The sequence below is a fragment of the Notolabrus celidotus genome, chromosome 1 (assembly GCF_009762535.1).
Source record: "Notolabrus celidotus isolate fNotCel1 chromosome 1, fNotCel1.pri, whole genome shotgun sequence".
Classification (NCBI taxonomy): domain Eukaryota; kingdom Metazoa; phylum Chordata; class Actinopteri; order Labriformes; family Labridae; genus Notolabrus; species Notolabrus celidotus.
Window position 1 is genome coordinate 1,727,652 of NC_048272.1, and position 18,831 is coordinate 1,746,482.

The 18,831-nt window shown below is 42.8% G+C and overlaps 1 protein-coding gene across 1 annotated transcript in view; it reads left to right on the forward strand.

Annotated features, from left to right (window-relative positions):
• The window catches only part of cpne5b (copine Vb), a 256,605-nt gene that overhangs the window by 225,426 nt on the left and 12,348 nt on the right, over positions 1 to 18,831 (forward strand). Inside the window, exons 17-18 of the mRNA XM_034700261.1 lie at positions 1 to 45; positions 5,872 to 5,974. Coding sequence (XP_034556152.1) covers positions 1 to 45; positions 5,872 to 5,974 — 148 coding nt within the window. The remainder of the gene's footprint in view (positions 46 to 5,871; positions 5,975 to 18,831) is intronic.

Sequence of the window (18,831 nt, forward strand, 5' to 3'; positions counted from 1 at the left end):
GTACGGGCCGACTAACTTTGCTCCTGTGGTGAACCATGTTGCCAGGTGAGGGGATCAATGCAGTTGCTGCATAGCTAGCTGCTCTTATTAAAAAGGCAAAATAAAAAGGCAAGAAAGTGCTCTTTGGAAAAATGTGGAGGACTTCTTTACTTTCCTCATTCAGCATACAAGAAGACTCCAACCAGAGCTGAAGATATTTGTCCAAACCTGATAATAATTCTATCATTTTACTCGGGCCGGGCTCGGGCTTGCGCGGTAAATGAGCGGTCAGGTGAATCTGGACTCCCCTCAGCAAGCAGTCGTGCGTCAACAACACGAGCACTGGCTCGCGCGTAAAGTGATAATACAGGACCTCTATGAGATCGCATCATTGCTCTGGCCAAAATTTAACCAGCTGAGAATGTTGTCACACTCAGACAGGGAGGCCGTACACGCTCATGCCCCGCACTCTTCTGCAAGCTGTGCACGGTGCTGCAGGTGCATGACGAGATGTGGAGACTTGAGACCCAGAGCTCTCCAGAGACGAGCACACTCATCCTCTGGGAGAAAGAGCGACTTTTGAGGAGTGGGAAAATGTAAAGCGAGCTGACTGGGAAGACGACAAGGTTACAATGTTACAATGTCACAATGTCATTTAGCAGACGCTTTTATCCAAAGCGACTTTCATACGAGAACAAGAACAGCACAAGCAAAGATCTAGACAAGAGGAAACAAGATCAGTAAGAGGAACAAAGTGCTTCAAGTCCATTTGGGTGCAGGTACTGCCAAGCAGTGTAAAGGCAATGCACAAAAGTAAATAAGGAACATCTACAATGAAGCAACCAAACCATTTAAGACCTTCCATTATCATCATCAACAATTAACATCACTGGAGTTGGACAATTCATTCCACCATTTAGGGACAACAGAAGAGAAGAGTCCAGCTAGTGATTTTGAGGCCTTGTGTGCTGGAAGCACTAGGCGCCTTTCAGAGCGTAGCGGGCGAGAAGGGCAGTAGACCTGGATGAGGGCTTCCAGGTAAACTGGAGCAGTTTTGGTTACTGCTTTGTAAGTCATGATTAGAGTTTTGTATCTGATGCGAGCTGCAACTGGAAGCCAGTGTAGTGAGATGAGCAGGGGAGTGACATGAGCTGTCTCAGGCTGGTTGAAGACCAGATGTGCTGCTGCTGGGTTCTGGATCATCTGCAGAGGTTTAACTGTGCATGCAGGGAGGCCTGCCAGTAGAGAGTTGCAGTAGTCAATGCGTGACATTACAAGAGCCTGAACCAGGAGCTGTGTTGCGTGTTCTGTCAGGTAGGGTCTGATCCTCTTGATGTTATAGAGGGCAAAACGGCAGGACCAAGCAATCGAGGCAACATGAACCCTGAAGGTTAGCTGGTCATCGATCATGACACACAGACTTAGTGGGCATGAGGTTTTGAGATCCAAACTGGATATTGATCTGTGGGACTGGCTGGAATGATAATAAGCTCAGTCTTGGACAGGTTGAGCTGTAGGTGAGGTATCTCGTTACATTAAAACGACTGTCATGGAAGATGACACTGATGTTCTTGGCTGGTGGAAGATCAACAGACCATGCTACCCAAAACTTGCAAAATTAGCCAGATCAGTAGTGAATAATGTCGGGGAAGTCGGGCTGTAAACGGGTTCTGGCTTTGAAAACATCTAGGTCATTCGGGTTCGGGCAGAATTCTGTCGAGCTCAGGTCGGGTCTAACTACAGCTCTAACTCCAACACCAACTTCTATTTGTCAGGATTGTTATTGTGGAATGTACAAGAGACACACATTATGCCAAACATTAATCTATGTCCTCAGAAATGTGACTTATTGTAATGTATTCAGTCTGGGGTCCACTGTGATTTAGCCATTATCATATTTCCTTTTCAATGATACAAGCAGTACTAACAAACTGGATATCACAGACCCAAATTACATTGGCTACATTTACATGAGACTTTTAATTCCTCTTTAATTCAGAATTAAGATTAAATCCTCTTTAAAAAGATTAAAAATGACCTTGTAAACACCTAATTCAGAATGAAAATGATCATTCTGAATTAAACTTAAATCTGAAGTAAGTGTCTGGTTTATTCTGATTTTAAATCTGAATTGAATAATTCCTCGATCATGTTTACATTCATTCTGCTTTAAATTAATTCAGGTCGTTCTGCTCATGCTCGTTCCCTTGTCCTGTCGCGATGACGCACATATTCCAGGATGACCGCCCAGACTATTTATTTAATAGGAGGCTTAGATTAAAAATTGGTATCATGAAAAGAGTTGATGGACAGAAGCATACAAATGTGGACCTTTTTAAAGCTGTAGCGTCCAAGTTAATCGAGGGGCTTGTCACTTGTGTGGTCTTCCATGTTGAAACTGAAAATAAAAGAAGCAGGAACTGGAGTCTGTTTTCTTCCGGTAGACGTAAATACGTCACGCCCGCCCCTGTCCAATCAGAACCAAGGGAGAGGTTCCAGTGGCTGGTGGTGAGGCTTTCAGCAGAGTGTCTGCCCCCTGGTGGCTGGCTGCAGTATAGGTCAAAAAATCTGTCTCCCCCATTCATTTGAATGGGGGAGCAGTCAAACTTTAAAAAATAAATACACGTCGTACGAATGTTTCTCACATCCGTATGCTGTGGTGATATGTAGTTAGTATTTGACTGTTTTGTGTTCAAGGCCTCTTTTTTCTGAAAAGCTTTTTTTTCGTTAGTTATTAGAGTTTAAAAAACGGGGTTTTACTTCCTGGTTTCCTTTGATTCACTAGACGCCGTGGAGTGAAACTTCAAAGGACACACAGCGTCTTGTGACATCACGCTGTAGGGCGGAGCTTAATACAGTGGCTTCACAGGCTCTGGCTGCACAATGGCGACGCCCAGGAGAGGGATTTTTTGGCCTCAGAACCGTACAACGGGAAGAGGCGGAGCAACGCTGTCCATTTTTATTTACAGTCTATGATCAGAACCCTTCCCAACCCCCAGACCTTAAAGGGGACATATCACGCTTTTATCATCAATATATATTGGTCTAAGAGGTCCCCAAAACATGTCTTTAAAGTTTATGCTCAAAAAAACACTTTGAAATCAGATTTTGGCATGCCTGAAAAGCCCTCTTCTTCAGCCCTCCTCAGAACACTCTGTTTTCTCTCTGACCACGCCCCCTCCGGAAGTGGATGTGCCTCGGCTCTCCAGCACGTTGATCTAATGTTTACATGTTGGCTGAATATACACGGCTGCTCAGAGATCACGTTACTTCAACCCTCTGAATCTGATCCTGACGGAGAGGTGCCTGTAGCAGGACCTTTCTGAAGGATTGGTCATAGATTTAGTGTTTCTTGTTGTTTTATTTGTCAGTATGTAGACGTGTGTCTTGGTACACAGCTACGGACATGTAGCTATGTGGCTATGCTAACTTATCCATGATAAATAAAAATCATCCACTAGATCTTCAAATCTGCAGACGTGGGGAGTAAAACCGACCTTTGTGTTTATTAAGACAGCCTACAACTAGCATGCCTCCCTCCTAAGCTCCTTGTTAGCACACATTTGTGCAGGTAATGAAAAACGGGGGAGGGATTCAGTATTATTTTATACAGTCTATGGGCTGAACAAGCTCCGAGCTCTGACTCCGTGACAGACCGGATATTGTTGTTACGTAACAAAAACACGGAAGTCTGAAACGGCTCGTTTCAGCACACATTTAAAGAAAGGTGTAGAAATCAGAACAGGGGCAGAATGGATTTTTTTCATTCTCGGGGGGTTTGTAGACATGCCAGGGACACATATTTCAGGTAAAGAACCATTAAAAAGTCAATTTTGCATGATATGTCACCTTTAAGAAGAATTAAATAAAGACGATTAAACGTGTTTTCCATGTCAACCTCAATTCAGAATTACTATTTCCATGTAAACACGAAGGAGAATACTTTAATTCAGAATTAAAAAAACATCATGTAACCGTAGCCATTGTAGATCAGCGGACAGTTATCAGAAAGTGGAGAATTTATCTGTTGGAACCATAGGCTGTATAAAATATGGACGTAGTATCCGTGACGTCACCCATCTGTTCCTGAGAGCTGTTTTGAAGCAAATCGACGGCGGCAGCCATATTGGTAATGCGGAACTCAACTGGGCAGAGTGTGACGTAGTGTGAGTCTCTTAGCCAATGGCTGTGTTCCCGACCGGGAGTCACGTCAGTCATGTCCTTATTTGGGCAAAACTCATAATCTTAATATCTTCTTAACCGTCACGTTAGAAAAAAATTCACCCCCCGTACAGTGTGTGCCATTAGAGAGATTAGCGTTGTAGGGCCAAGCCGTTTTTTGAACCAGGCTGTAAACATGTTTATTAATGCTGCAAAGATCGTCTTTTTCCCATTCATATCTATGTGGTTTCCAGTGTTTCTGCAGCCAGCCTCAAGCGGATTTTCGATGTATTGCAGTTTATATCACTTCCGCATTGGCTTCATGGTTTGAGACCGGAGTTTGCCGCTTGCTTCAGAACCGTACAACGGGAAGAGGCGGAGCAACGCTGTCCATTTTTATTTACAGTCTATGATCAGAACCCTTCCCAACCCCCAGACCTTAAGAGGAATTAAATAAAGACGATTAAACGTGTTTTCCTGTGTTTTTAACCTCAATTCAGAATTACTATTTCCATGTAGGAGAATACTTTAATTCAGAATTAAAAAAAACATCATGTAACCATAGCCATTGTAGATCAGCGGACAGTTATCAGAAAGTGGAGAATTTATCTGTTGGAACCATAGACTGTAAAAAATATGGACGTAGTATCCGTGACGTCACCCATCTGTTCCTGAGAGCTGTTTTGAAGCAAATCGACGGCGGCAGCCATATTGGTAATGCGGAACTCAACTAGGCAGAGTGTGACGTAGTGTGAGTCTCTTAGCCAATGGCTGTGTGTTCCCGACCGGGAGTCACGTCAGTCATGTCCTTATTTGGGCAAAACTCATAATCTTAATATCTTCTTAACCATCATGTTAGAAAAAAATTCACCCCCCGTACAGTGTGTGCCATTAGAGGGATTAGCGTTGTAGGGCCAAGCCGTTTTTTGAACCAGGCTGTAAACATGTTTATTAATGCTGCAAAGATCGTCTTTTTCCCATTCATATCTATGTGGTTTCCGGTGTTTCTGCAGCCAGCCTCAAGCGGATTTTCGATGTATTGCAGTTTATATCACTTCCGCATTGGCTTCATCATTTGAGACCGGAGGTTGCAGCTTGGTTGGAACACAATAATAGGCCTAAGGCTATCCAAATATTCTAACTTGTAATTTGTGACAGAAACCTGTAAAAAAAAAAAAAAAAAAATCTGTCATGATCTTTGAGTCTCTGACATTCACCTCCCCCTCTCACCGTGACTGAGTCCCTCACCTTTCAGCTGGGAAGCTCAAATCTAAACAACTCTTCATCTGATTACACCAATTCACCGTCATAATTAAAAAATGCCATTCAGATAAAAATTTAGTCACGCTTTTGAAATTCAACAGCGTGACTCAACAGGCGCCCGTATCTGTGAGCATCCACGACCAATATTGATATTTAGCATTTGAATGGATGAACTCGAGTAGGAAGGGAAAGCAGACCAGCTTTGTCTGAAAACTTGAATGTTAGGCTGCTGAATATCAATGTGAAGCACTTTGATGAATGCTATCTGAGGTACAGCACTGACAAATAGCATTTATGTGTAATCTGCAGTGATGTGTGTGCATGGTTACACATGTATTACTAAGGATTTATCTCCACCAATGTTTAGATAAATCCGTAAATAAATCCCCAGGTCGGGTTTGCTCTGGTATTAAAAGAGATTATTCACCAGCCTGTTATTTCTCTCTGTATCCTCGTGTTTGTGTGCAGGTATGCAGCGGCGGTGCAGGACGGCTCCCAGTACTTTGTGCTCCTCATCATCACAGACGGCGTCATTTCGGACATGGCGCAGACCAAGGAGGCCATCGTAAACGTAAGAACAGAGAAATAGAAAGCCAAAGACTTCATGTAGCACGATCCATCTTGTTTGAATTGGAAGGAGATACTACTGAAGTCTGAAGCTTCCTGTGAGGAACTTTTAATTTTGTGTTGTTTCTGGCAACCCCTGGGGACAAAGTGGTACGTCTTGTTTCTTTCCTGATGTTGACAAGTGTAAGTTGTATTCTTGAATGAAAAACATCCTACTGCTGTCTTTAAGCTGTCAAAAGCATCACTCACTGCGACTCTTTGCCGTGGGAGGGCTATTTTGGTCGCGTGCTGTTACTGCCTTGTCTGACAGAAACCCTTTGGCAGCCATAACAGGCATTGAATATTACTTTTATTCTTATGGGGATGGTTGTCACACACTATGGGGTTGGTTGTCACCCACTATGGGGTTGGTTGTCACCCTCTATGGGGTTGGTTGTCACACACTATGGGGTTGGTTGTCACACACTATGGGGTTGGTTGTCACACACTATGGGGTTGGTTGTCACACACTATGGGGTTGGTTGTCACACACTATGGGGATGGTTGTCACACACTATGGGGTTGGTTGTCACACACTATGGGGATGGTTGTCACACACTATGGGGTTGGTTGTCACCCACTATGGGGTTGGTTGTCACACACTATGGGGATGGTTGTCACACACTATGAGGTTGGTTGTCACACACTATGAGGTTGGTTGTCACACACTATGGGGTTGGTTGTTACACACTATGGGGTTGGTTGTCACACACTATGGGGTTGGTTGTCACACACTATGGGGTTGGTTGTCACACACTATGGGGTTGGTTGTCACACTATGGGGTTGGTTGTCACACACTATGGGGTTGGTTGTCACACACTATGGGGTTGGTTGTCACACTATGGGGTTGGTTGTCACACACTATGGGATTGGTTGTCACAATGGTATTTTAATGGGAAAAATCTTTTAAAAAAGGCAAGAAGGCAGAACTAAATTTGAAAATTTAATTGCACTGACAAGTGATAGGCCTACATAACTTCATGCATTTTAACATAAAGTGAGCAAGGAACATGAACAGGAAACACATCTTTAGGCCAGCCTATATAACAACATAAAGAACAAAACAAACAGGCCGAACAATAATGGCCGACTCAACTAGGCTACATGCAGTCACTGTCTGAGTTACAGTGATGGTAAATGTAGGGTCTGCACACTCCAACTCATTTCACCATGCATGATTTTGCCAACATAGGGGTTGGTTGTTACATGTGACAACCAACCCCAAAGAGAATGTGACGACCAACCCAAAATGGAATTTTTTGCTAGCATCAAGGCTAACAAACATCGAACAACTAGTTAGCTAGCTAATAAAAATCTAAAGTATAGCTTTCCCCTCACACTTTGTAAGGGTGACACTTGTTTTGTTATAAACCCATCGTTTAAAAGCCTAGAAGAAAAATACTGAGGAGCTGAATATTTACAATTTGACATGAAAAACACAAAAAGTCCTCTCACCTCAAGTTCAGCTGTCTTACTCCAGAGAAGACTATGTAGGTGAGCTCTGATCCTAATTCTGGAAATGTCCATACCCCAATTTGAGAGACAGCGCCCTCTGGTGGCGAGATATAACGAGTGCGCCAACCAACCCTTGTGACAACTGACCCTGTTCTCCCCTACTGTAAGCATTTGTAAATTGCATAATGTGATAGAATCGGGTCTCGATGAGAAATACCGTGTCGTGCCTTCGTATCCAGCGGGAGAGCCACCCACTCCGCGGCCGCTGGCTCAGGCACGACACAGTATTTTTAGACTACAAACACCCCACAGGTGACAGCGGTACGGCTGCTGGGAATCATCACACCACCTACACGTTATATGGCACAGTGCTTCTACATCACACATGCCTAGCATGTAGCATAAAGAGGTGGTTAGCATCAACAAATTACAGGCTGATTAACGTGCAAGGCTAACGTGGTGTCGCACTGTCCTCTAGGGGGCGATGTCACATCACACAAGACAACAAACCAGCATGTCACACACACGAGACGATCAGGGAGAACGTTTCTTTTTGTTTGCTTTTTAAATTAGACTATTTCATTTCTCTCTATTTAATCAATCAGTTGAGTCAGATTGCTGTCAATTGTGATATGATTACAATTTCAAGCATTTACAAGCACCTAGAACCAAAATTCAAGCATTTTTCAAAGCTTGAAAACACAACATTAAAATGCAAGCATTTTCAAGGATTTCAAGCATGGTGTTTACAGAGGTTGTCATTCTGAGAATATGAAATCTGTGAGGCATAAAGACCGGCATAATGGCATCATCTAACTGTTTCATAACTGTGTTAAGAACTTGCAAGATCAATACATGAGCTTCTGATTTACAGCTACCAAAGAACTACTGCAAAGTAGTTCAACACTATTGCATGTTTGTGTTTGTGTGAAATCTGCAGCTGCTGTAAATAAATCCACTAGTGTCCCTCAGGTACAAATGTGTTCCCTTCTTATTGAAAAGAAACCCACAATAACTCTCTAACGTTGCAGGGAACACATTTATGAAACACCACATTTGAAAGATGAACCTGCCTCAGCAAATATAATCACAGCATTGTTCTTTATTCATCTGAGCCTGCCTCAAACTTCTCCTAACTCCTTCTTTTCCCAGCTCTAGCTCTGGCAGGTAACTCACTTCTTTCCTTTTCTCCCCCTGTGGTCTATTACTCCTCCTCGTCTTCCTCAGCCTGCAGCAGGCACAGAACACCCAGCAGACTGGATTTAAAGGGAATTTGCGACTGTTAATCAAAACATTAGAACAGCCACACCTTCCTTTTAAGATCTTGCCTGCTGCTGTATCTCACTGCCTCCACTCTGACCGTCTACTGATGCTCGCTGCTTCCACTACTGCTTCACTTTCACTCTACGTGGATCCTGTGCATAAAAGGACACACTGCTGAGGTTATATAAGATTTATTTGATCATGCTTATGCATGCTGGATTGTGGCGTCAAGAGAGAATGAGAAACAGAGTGAGAGAGAACCTGAATGTGCAGAACTCAGTATGTGGAGCGTGATCTTGAGTGAGTTGGAAGGCTTTTGTGTTTGTGTGTTTCGGTCAGTGTGGCAGTGCATTTTTTCCAGAGAGTCTATCCCCCATGTCTTCAGTAATACAGACCCCTGTGGTGTTACAATCAGGGTTATCAGTCACCTCAGAATCTGCTCTAAAACAGAATCCACCTGTCAATCACTCAGCACTCCTCTGCTGCTCTGTTCCCTGAATCTCTCTGTAGAACTGTGAGACTCCCTAACTCAAAAATACAAAGCTGTCTCTTCCCCTCCCCAAAGATCTAAACCTTTTTCTTCATCTACTCTCACCATGCTGTGTGTTATCACATTTAGACTCAAGTTAAATTCTCTTCTGCTTTTGACTGCTTTTGATTGCTTTCCTTTATGGTGTTCGTATTGCTATCTGTCTCTGCTCTTTGCTTCTTCTCTGTATCAGTGGGAAGGACCATCCAAAAAAATACAGTGCGCTGACATCTCCATGAATACTGGTATATATAGTGGTATCAGTTCATTCCTCTTAAAAGGTGACATATCATGCAAAATTGACTTTTTAATGGTTCTCTACCTGAAATATGTGTCCCTGGCATGTCTACAAACCCCCCGAAAATGAAAAAAAATCCATTCTGCCCCTGTTTTGATTTCTCCACCTTTCTGTAATTGTGTGCTGAAACCAGCCGTTTCAGACTTCCGTGTTTTTGTTACGTAACAACAATATCCGGTCTGTCACGGAGTCAGAGCTCGGAGCTTGTTCAGCCCATAGACTGTATAAAATAATACTGAATCCCCTCCTCCGTTTTTCATTCCCTGCACAAATGTGTGCTAACAAGGAGCTTAGGAGGGAGGCATGCTAGTTTTAGGCTGTCTTAATAAACTCAAAGGTCGGTTTTACTCCCCACGTCTGCAGATTTGAAGATCTAGTGGATGATTTTTATTTATTATGGATAAGTGCTAGCGCTAGTTAGCATAGCTACATAGCTACATGTCGTAGCTGTGTACCAAGACACACGTCGACATACTGACAAATGAAACAACAAGAAACACTAAATCTGTGACCAATCCTTCAGAAAAGGTCCCGCTGCCTTTCTGGCAGAGGTCGGTTTTACTCCCCACGTCTGCAGATTTGAAGATCTAGTGGATGATTTTTATTTGTCATGGATAAGTGCTAGCGCTAATTAGCATAGCCACATAGCTACATGTTCGTAGCTGTAGCTGTAGATGTGTACAAAGACACACGTCGACATACTGACAAATAAAACAACAAGAAACACTAAATCTGTGACCAATCCTTCAGAAAGGTCCTGCTACAGGCGCCTCTCCGTCAGGATCAGATTCTGGATCAGATTGAGAGGGTTGAAGAAACGTGATCTCTGAGCAGCCGTGTATATTCAGACAACATGTAAACATTAGATCAACGTGCTGGACAGCCGAGGCACATCCACTTCCTGAGGGGGCGTGGTCAGAGAGAAAACAGAGTGTTTTGAGGAGGACTGAAGAAGAGGGGTTTTCAGGCAGACCAAAATCTGATTTCAAAGTGTTTTTTTGAGCAATTAACTTTAAAGACATGTTTTGGGGACCTCTTAGACCAATATATATTGATGAAAAAAGCGTGATATGTCACCTTTAATGATACGATCCTGTCATATCTACAGATTAACTTTCTACAAGATGAAAATGTTAAGCATATTGACAGTTTGCTGAATCCCACTCTTGCAGCGGTATGTCAAGCTTTCCACTTCATTAAATCGGACAAAATGAGAAGTTTTCCCAGTGCTCCATTATGTATCTCAGAAAGCTTTCCTTGACTGCCTTTTTAATATTTGTCAAGCAGATCAATTACAAATAAGAATTAATACATACTAGAAAAGCAGGATGAGGGTGGAGCAGCGTTACTGGGCTGAAAGACAAATTCTGAATATTTAAGCACTTCAGTTACATTTTTTTCATTTGTGATGGGGGCTTCATCTTTGTACCAGTGTGACCAATACACCGGTATACAATCTAGAGAGAGTTGTGTCAAGGCTGCATGGTGGTGCAGTGGTTAGCAGTTAGTGGTTACAGTGCTGTTAACTCACATCAAGAGGTTCCCTGGTCTGAATCAGCTGGGACCTTTCTATATGAAGTTTGCATGTCTGCACACAGTGTGAGTGTGTGCAGTTGTCTGTCTACATATTAGCCCTTTGATAGACCTGTCCAGGATTGTACACTGCCATGCGACCACCTCTCACCCACAACACCCCCCGCCCACAATCTGCACATACAGTATCTCACAAAAGTGAGTACACCCCTCACATTTCTTCTAAAGATGATGCACAAGAAAGCCTGCAAACAATCTGCTAAAGACAGCAGACTAAGGACATGGATTACTGGAACCATGTCTTGTGGTCTGATGAGACCAAGATAAACTTATTTGGTTCAGATGGTGTCAAGCGTGTAAGGGGGGCAACCAGGTGAGGAGTACAAAGACAAGTGTGTGTTGCCTACAGTCAAGCATGGTGGTGGGAGTGTCATGGTCTGGGTCTGCATGAGTGCTGCTGGCACTAAGGAGCTACAGTTCATTGAGGGAACCATGAATGCCAACATGTACTGTGACACACTGAAGCAGAGCATGATCCCCTCCCTTCAGAAACTGGGCCGCAGGGCAGTACTCCAACATGATGACGACCCCAAACACACCTCCAAGACGGCCCCTGCCTTGCTAAAGAAGCTAAGGGTGAAGGTGATGGAGTGGCCAAGCATGTCTCCAGACCTAAACCCTATTGAGCATCTGTGGGGGCATCCTCAAACGGAAGGTGGAGGTGCACAAGGTCTCTAACATCCACCTGTTCTATGATGTCTTCATGGAGGAGTGGAAGAGGACTCCAGTGGCAACCTGTGAAGCTCTGGTGAACTCCATGCCCAAGAGGGTTAAGGCAGTGCTGGAAAATAATGGTGGCCACACAAAATATTGACACTTTGGGCCCAATTTGTACATTTTCACTTAGGGGTGTACTCACTTTTGTTGTCGGTGGTTTAGACATTAATGGCTGTGTGTTGAGTCATTTTGAGGGGACAGTAAATTTACACTGCTATACAAGCTTTACACTGACTACTTTACATTGTATCAAAGTGTCATATCTGCAGTGTTGTCCCATGAAAAGATATAATTAAATATGTGCAGAAATGTGAGGGGTGTACTCACTTTTGTGAGATACTGTAGCTTCATCAAGTGGACAAATCCAACGCTTGAATGACACATTGTTGAGTAATGTGCTCCAAGCTGTGATAGGGCAATTGTTGCTTAGGGTAAGGTTTTGTTTCTTTTCTATATACTGCACATATTTGCTTATTAGGAGCTCTGTTTAAGACTGTAGTGAAATCTATCAACTTAAAAATAACAATGTAATGTCAGCTTCAGCAAAGGGAAGAAGCAGGGTTGTTAATTGTGAAACATTCATCTGAGTTCTGTCATTACTTCCTTTGTGATATATATAATGGGTTTTTTCCAAGTGACTAAATACAGTACCTTAATTGGCAATTACTGCTCAATGCAGGTTGTTATCTCCACAAAGAAAACAACACGCTTTGTTTCTTTTTGTTTCATTAATTAGCAGGATGTCTACATTTGAGTGGAAAACTTGGCATTAGCAGATGTTGTATAAAGTTTAAGTTCATCTTTATGAACATGAAATTCTCAAACTGTTTAAAGTCAATGGTAAAAAATTACAATAATTGTGTCATATCACTTTCAATACAGATCAGCCTGTCACACATTTTGATTGGCAGTAGGGTGTTTATAACAGATGCTCATTATCCCCGACTCTGTTTGATAAGTCTTGTAGTGTTAATTGGTCTAGCTTTGTCTTCATTTTTCTACATTCTGCCTTAAGCCATTCCCCTGAGCTGAATTGTGAGAGCCAATGAAAGAGGATCTGGTGACTCACATGACCCCTGCAATGACAGGACAGTCCCCTCTTTTAACAAATCCATAAAACTGTTTATGCATCAGCATTTTTAATGGGACACACTTCCATCAAAGCAAAGGTAGTAAATCTGATTTTTAAGTTTTCAGATGATTAGAAAGAAAGGTACTTTATTGATCCCCAGGGGGGAAATTCAATTTTTTCACTCATGCTATTTTGGACATGCTACACATACAGTTGTTTTTTGGTATATACATACAAATGCACACACATGCAGTGAACATGCTTAGGGAGAGATGTCAGAGTGAGGATACTGCCGTCAACCAGCGCACCCCGAGCAGTTGGGGGTTCGATGCCTTGCTCAAGGGCACCTCGGCAGTGCCCAGGCAGGTGAACCAGCACCTCTCCAGCCACCAGTCCACTTGCCAAACTTCGTCCATGCTGGGACTCGAACCGGCGACCCTTCGGTTCCTAGGCCAAGTCCCCATGGACTGAGCTACTGCCGCCCCCAAGATTCATGCACAGCGGAACAACAGTAGAAGCAGTTTGTGGTTCATTATCTTGCTCAAGGACACTTTGGCATGTGCTGGGATCGAACCGCCAACCTTATGATTGATAGATGACGGACTCTACCCACTGAGCCACAGCCCCCCAATGCTGACGGACTAAAGAGAGAAACTTTGATACAGCCATTCTCAGTCTGCTGTACCAGGACTCAGGTCTCTTGTCATATTTTACTGAGATGCAGACCTTTGTTCAGTGGTGCGATGATAACCACATTTTAATCAATGTGAAGAAGACACAGGAGATGGTGTTTGACCCTCGCTCTGTGGGTGATCACACTCCAGTCCTTATTCATGACAAAAACATCTGTCAGGTCAGCTCCTACAAATATTTAGGTGTCCACCTGGATATTAAGTTCATCTGGGAGGCCCACATTGATAACCTGTGTTCCCGCATACAGCAAAGATTGTACTTTTTACGTCGGCTCTGGGTGTTTGGTGTGAATCAGCAGGCTGTGTTTTTGTTCTATCAGGCTGTACTGGAGAGTATTATTAGGTATGGGATGACAGCATGGTACGGTAACCTCTCTGTTCAGCTCAAAACCAAACTCTCTCGCCTGGTGCAGACTGCCATGAAGGTCATAGGAAAGACTGGCAAACCTTCCCTTCAGGCCATTTATGAGCAGTGTGTTCTTGGGCAGGCTCAGAGAATACTTGGAGACCCGTTGCACATCATTTACTCTCAGTATGAACATTTACCTTCTGGAAGAAGGAACAGAGTCCCCAAGTGTAAATTGAATCATTTTAAAAACTTCTTTCAGCCGATCTCTATTAGAATGTTAAATATTAAATAGCCTGTTAGGGTGGGGGCAGTGTTATGGTGCTCTCTCCTTAAGAGTATGCTGTGTGTTGTATGAATGTGTACTATTCAGGTAACATGCAGCACTGATGTCAAAGACAAATTTCCCTACAGGGACAATAAAGTACATCGTATCATATCGTATGTATGGTGTTTGATTAAAGCAGAACATCTAGAGTGAGCTGTTGGAGTAATGCATGTTGAGTGGCGCTTTGTTTTGTTGGCTCATTAGACTCGGTTGTCGGCTGCCAATCAGGGTGACAGGAAGACTGTTTAAGTGGGGCATGGTGGATAGCCAAGGTATTTATGGTGGCATTTGATGTCCTGATGAGTGTGTGTATATTTCTGGCTACACACACACATGTACGCCTACAAGTTTAAGTGTTTGTGCGTGCATGTGCGTGGGAGGACAGGCGCTGACAGGAGGTGTGTGGAGCACAGATAATCGCGCTGATGTGTTGCAGTTGAGGTTGTGTCGACAAGAAGTTTTTCTCACCCCTGCGGCAAAAGAGGTTGCTTGATTATTTGCAGCAGAACATTTATCTTGTGTTAAGGATAGAAGTGTTTGCTATAACTGCTTTTGCAAAACAACTCATTGCACACATGAGCAGATGTGGAATAGAACATGTTGCTACTTGTTTGGCAAGTAAAGCAGCAAACACAAAAAGTCCCTGTCACCTTAATCTTTATTTACAGCTTCTACATTTAAAAAAAAGCAGAATCTGGAGTCAGGAGTCTGAGTAGCATAGGAACTGTTCTGGTGTCTGTTTGTAGTCTGAGTAGTATTGACCAATCGTGTTTCAGAAGGCTTTGGTGTATGCAGGAACACAGTCAACGCGAAGAGCAAAAGCAGACGTGATGCTCTCACTGTGTAAAGAAATCTCTGCAGCAATTTGACAACAATTTATTCATCTCTCTAAACCGATGTATTCGGTCACTCAGTGGAAGTCAGATGTCTTCTGCCCCCACAAATGTGAGTTCAAACTAGTATATAGAAAAGAATCAAAACAGGTGTGGTCCATTGACAGGAAGCTTCTTCCAAGAAAAGGTAACATCCTTTGGTCTAACAAAGATCATTGATGGGTAGAATAAAGAATCTGTGAAAACAAAAGCCTTCTGTGCACGACCTTGGCTAACTGCAGGTGCAACAGTTCCTATCAGTTTATTACAGAAGCACAGAGAAACAGAAAGCAACTGTTTATTAATTCATCACCATAATATGTCATCATGAAAGAAGGAGTTCTGGGAATACAGCAGATCTTACTTCTTATCAAGCAGAAAGCCTTCTGTGTAGACCTTGGTGATCTGCACCTGGAACTGTTTATTCAATGATTTTTCCACCACAATGGATGGATGGATGGATGGATGGATGGATGGATGGATGGATGGATGGATGGATGGATGGATGCATGCATGGATGCATGCATGGATGCATGGATGGATGGATGGATGGATGGATGGATGGATGCATGGATGGATGGATGCATGGATGGATGGATGGATGGATGGATAGATGGATGGATGCATGGATGGATGGATGGATGGATGCATGGATGGATGCATGGATGGATGCATGCATGCATGGATGGATGGATGCATGCATGCATGGATGGATGGATGGATGGATGGATGGATGGATGGATGGATGGATGGATGGATGGATGGATGGATGGATGGATGGATGGATGGATGGATGGATGGATGGATGGATGGAATGTCCTAAACACTGTAGTTCATGGGCTTTTTTCTCAAGTGTCATTTTTGTGTGAATTGTCTTGAAACCAGAATGGATTTCCATTAGATTCTGTAGTGACATACACTGTAAGTCTCTCTCATGGTATACTTTAACATTTCATTCATCACCATCATCAGGAAAGAACTTTAGCCTTTACAATACTTTGGTTTCCACACAAGTGACTGTTCCAAACAATGGTATTTCCATAATCCTATACTTCAAGTTTAGTGCTAAACAGAACACGATAGCATGTTTTCTCACTTAAAAAAGTAGGAACAGGTAAGCATTACACATTTCCATTGGCAGTCATTTTGGATCTATTCAATGTGTCCGGTCTATGTTGATCATCAATGCTTTTTACAGTTTGATCAATCCCTTGTCGAGAGCCAATTAATCGCCACAGTGTGGAGAGACTAACAGCAATGCCATGGGACTGGAGTTGTGGCTTGGGAGTGGTTGGGTGGGCGTTTGGGGACGGCTGCTGTTCTGACAGAAGTTAGCACCTTCTCCCCCTCCCGCCTCTCCTAGCTCACAAATGCCACAATGCTTCACCTGCTATGCCAGACCTTATCAAGGTGTCTGCCAACAGATTCAACACTTTGTACCCTGCTGTTAATTTCATTCACTTTTAACCCAAACCTGCTTCATGTTATGTCCTGCAGTACTTTTTTGCAGGTCAGAACTTTTTTTTTAGAAATTCTATAAAAATGAAATGTTTCAGTTCTGATAGTGCTGACCGGCTGGTTCGGTACCTCAAGGGATGCTGTTAGTGATGTCAGTGAGATTAATCTCCACTCTCCAGACTCAAATCCATCCGTGCAATCTTAGCATATCACTTCATGACAACACAAATTGCCATCAGGAGAGAAGAATGCTCAAACATTCTTACATGATTTTGCTCCAGAGACATCCAAATATATCTGGGATAAGAAAAGAACACCAAAAATACATTTTTTGTTGAAGCAACTCCCTGTTTTGTTTCAAGACAGTCTAGCTGCAGACCTCCACTCTCTTGCAGACCTCCACTCTGAGCTCACCTGCACTGTTAGAAGGAAGTGACGTCAGGATTAAGTGAGTGGAGGTCTGCAGCTGGACCCGTCTTTTTTTTCCTGTTTTGATTACCTTTGTTAACCTGATTCCTCAATAGTGTTACATTGAAAAAACAAAGTATAAAATGCACTTCATAAATAACACAACATAAATTGGTGGGCACCTCCGTTTGGTGTAATGATCTTGACCTTTTTCATTTCCTCCAGAGAGACACGATTGTTTAATTTGCGCTCCAGTCCGATCACAACCTCTGTGTTTACATTCAGTGTTGTTTGAACCGTAACACAGGGACAGAGGTCTGATCAATTCAAGGTTTAAAGATTCACAGCAATATGATTCACTTCATATCACATGCAACACATGAAGGCAAAATATGTTCATTTATGTCAGTTTCATGATAAATATTTTACAGTTATTTAGTTATATCAGACTCAATCAATCAATCAATCAATCAGACTTTATTTATAAAGCACTTTTCATACAATGACATTGTAACACAAAGTGATGTACCTAAAAACAATTTCAAATAGAATCAATTAAGAAAAAGATCCCAAACCCACCCCACAATCCTCAGGTTAAGAACACAATATGCAACAATAATAATAAAAACAAACAAAAAATAAAATAAATAAATAAAAAAGAAGTTGCTGAACGAACTGAGGAAACATTCTCATGATATCTTAATGAGAAAACACTGGAGGTAAAATAAGATGTTAAAACTCAAACAAGAAATTACGGAGCCCCTAAAGTGACGTGCAGAAATTTTTTTTGGGAAAATATCTCGTGCGGACGAGATACTTTCTCGTGAGCACCAGATACTTCCTTATGAGCACAAGATACCAAGTTAGCGCTGGAGATCAACCAGTTTCGATCTAAAAATGACAGTGCAGCAGTTAGTTGGGCTTTATTTCAACCTTGGGCTGTCTTGTATCTTGTTACATTTATATACGGACTGTTCGGTCTGCATTTACGAACCGTTGTAATTTGTGAACCTCACTGCATTTGTGAATGGAATTTTTGAGACTGCAGGGCAATGTCTGTAACCAATCAGATGTCTCACTCCTATGCAGCCAATCATAGTGTAGATTCCAGGGTATGTGGTTGTGAAGCGATCCCTTTAGCCATGCCCGAGACCAGAGCGCACCGAGACCAGAGCGAACCGAGACCAGAGCGCACCGAGACCAGAGCGCACCGAGACCAAGACTAGTCGATATCATCACGCATTTAGGCAGTTATTTAATGAGGACTATGTTTGATCCTTTGTTACAATGGGTTACAATAAATGTAACAAGATACAAGGCAGCCCAAGGTTGAAATAAAGCTCAACTAACTGCTGTACTGTCATTTTTAGATCGAAACTGGTTGATCTCTCGTGCGCACGAGAAAGTATCTGGTGCTCACGAGAAAGTATCTGGTGCTCACGAGAAAGTATCTGGTGCTCACGAGAAAGTATCTGGTGCTCACAAGAAAGTATCTGGTGCTCACGAGAAAGTATCTGGTGCGCACGAGAAAGTATCTGGTGCTCACGAGAAAGTATCTGGTGCTCACGAGAAAGTATCTGGTGCTCAAGAGAAAGTATCTGGTGCTCACGAGAAAGTATCTGGTGCTCAAGAGAAAGTATCTGGTGCTCACGAGAAAGTATCTGGTGCTCACAAGAAAGTATCTGGTGCTCACAAGAAAGTATCTGGTGCTCACGAGAAAGTATCTGGTGCTCACGAGAAAGTATCTGGTGCTCACAAGAAAGTATCTGGTGCGCACGAGAAAGTATCTC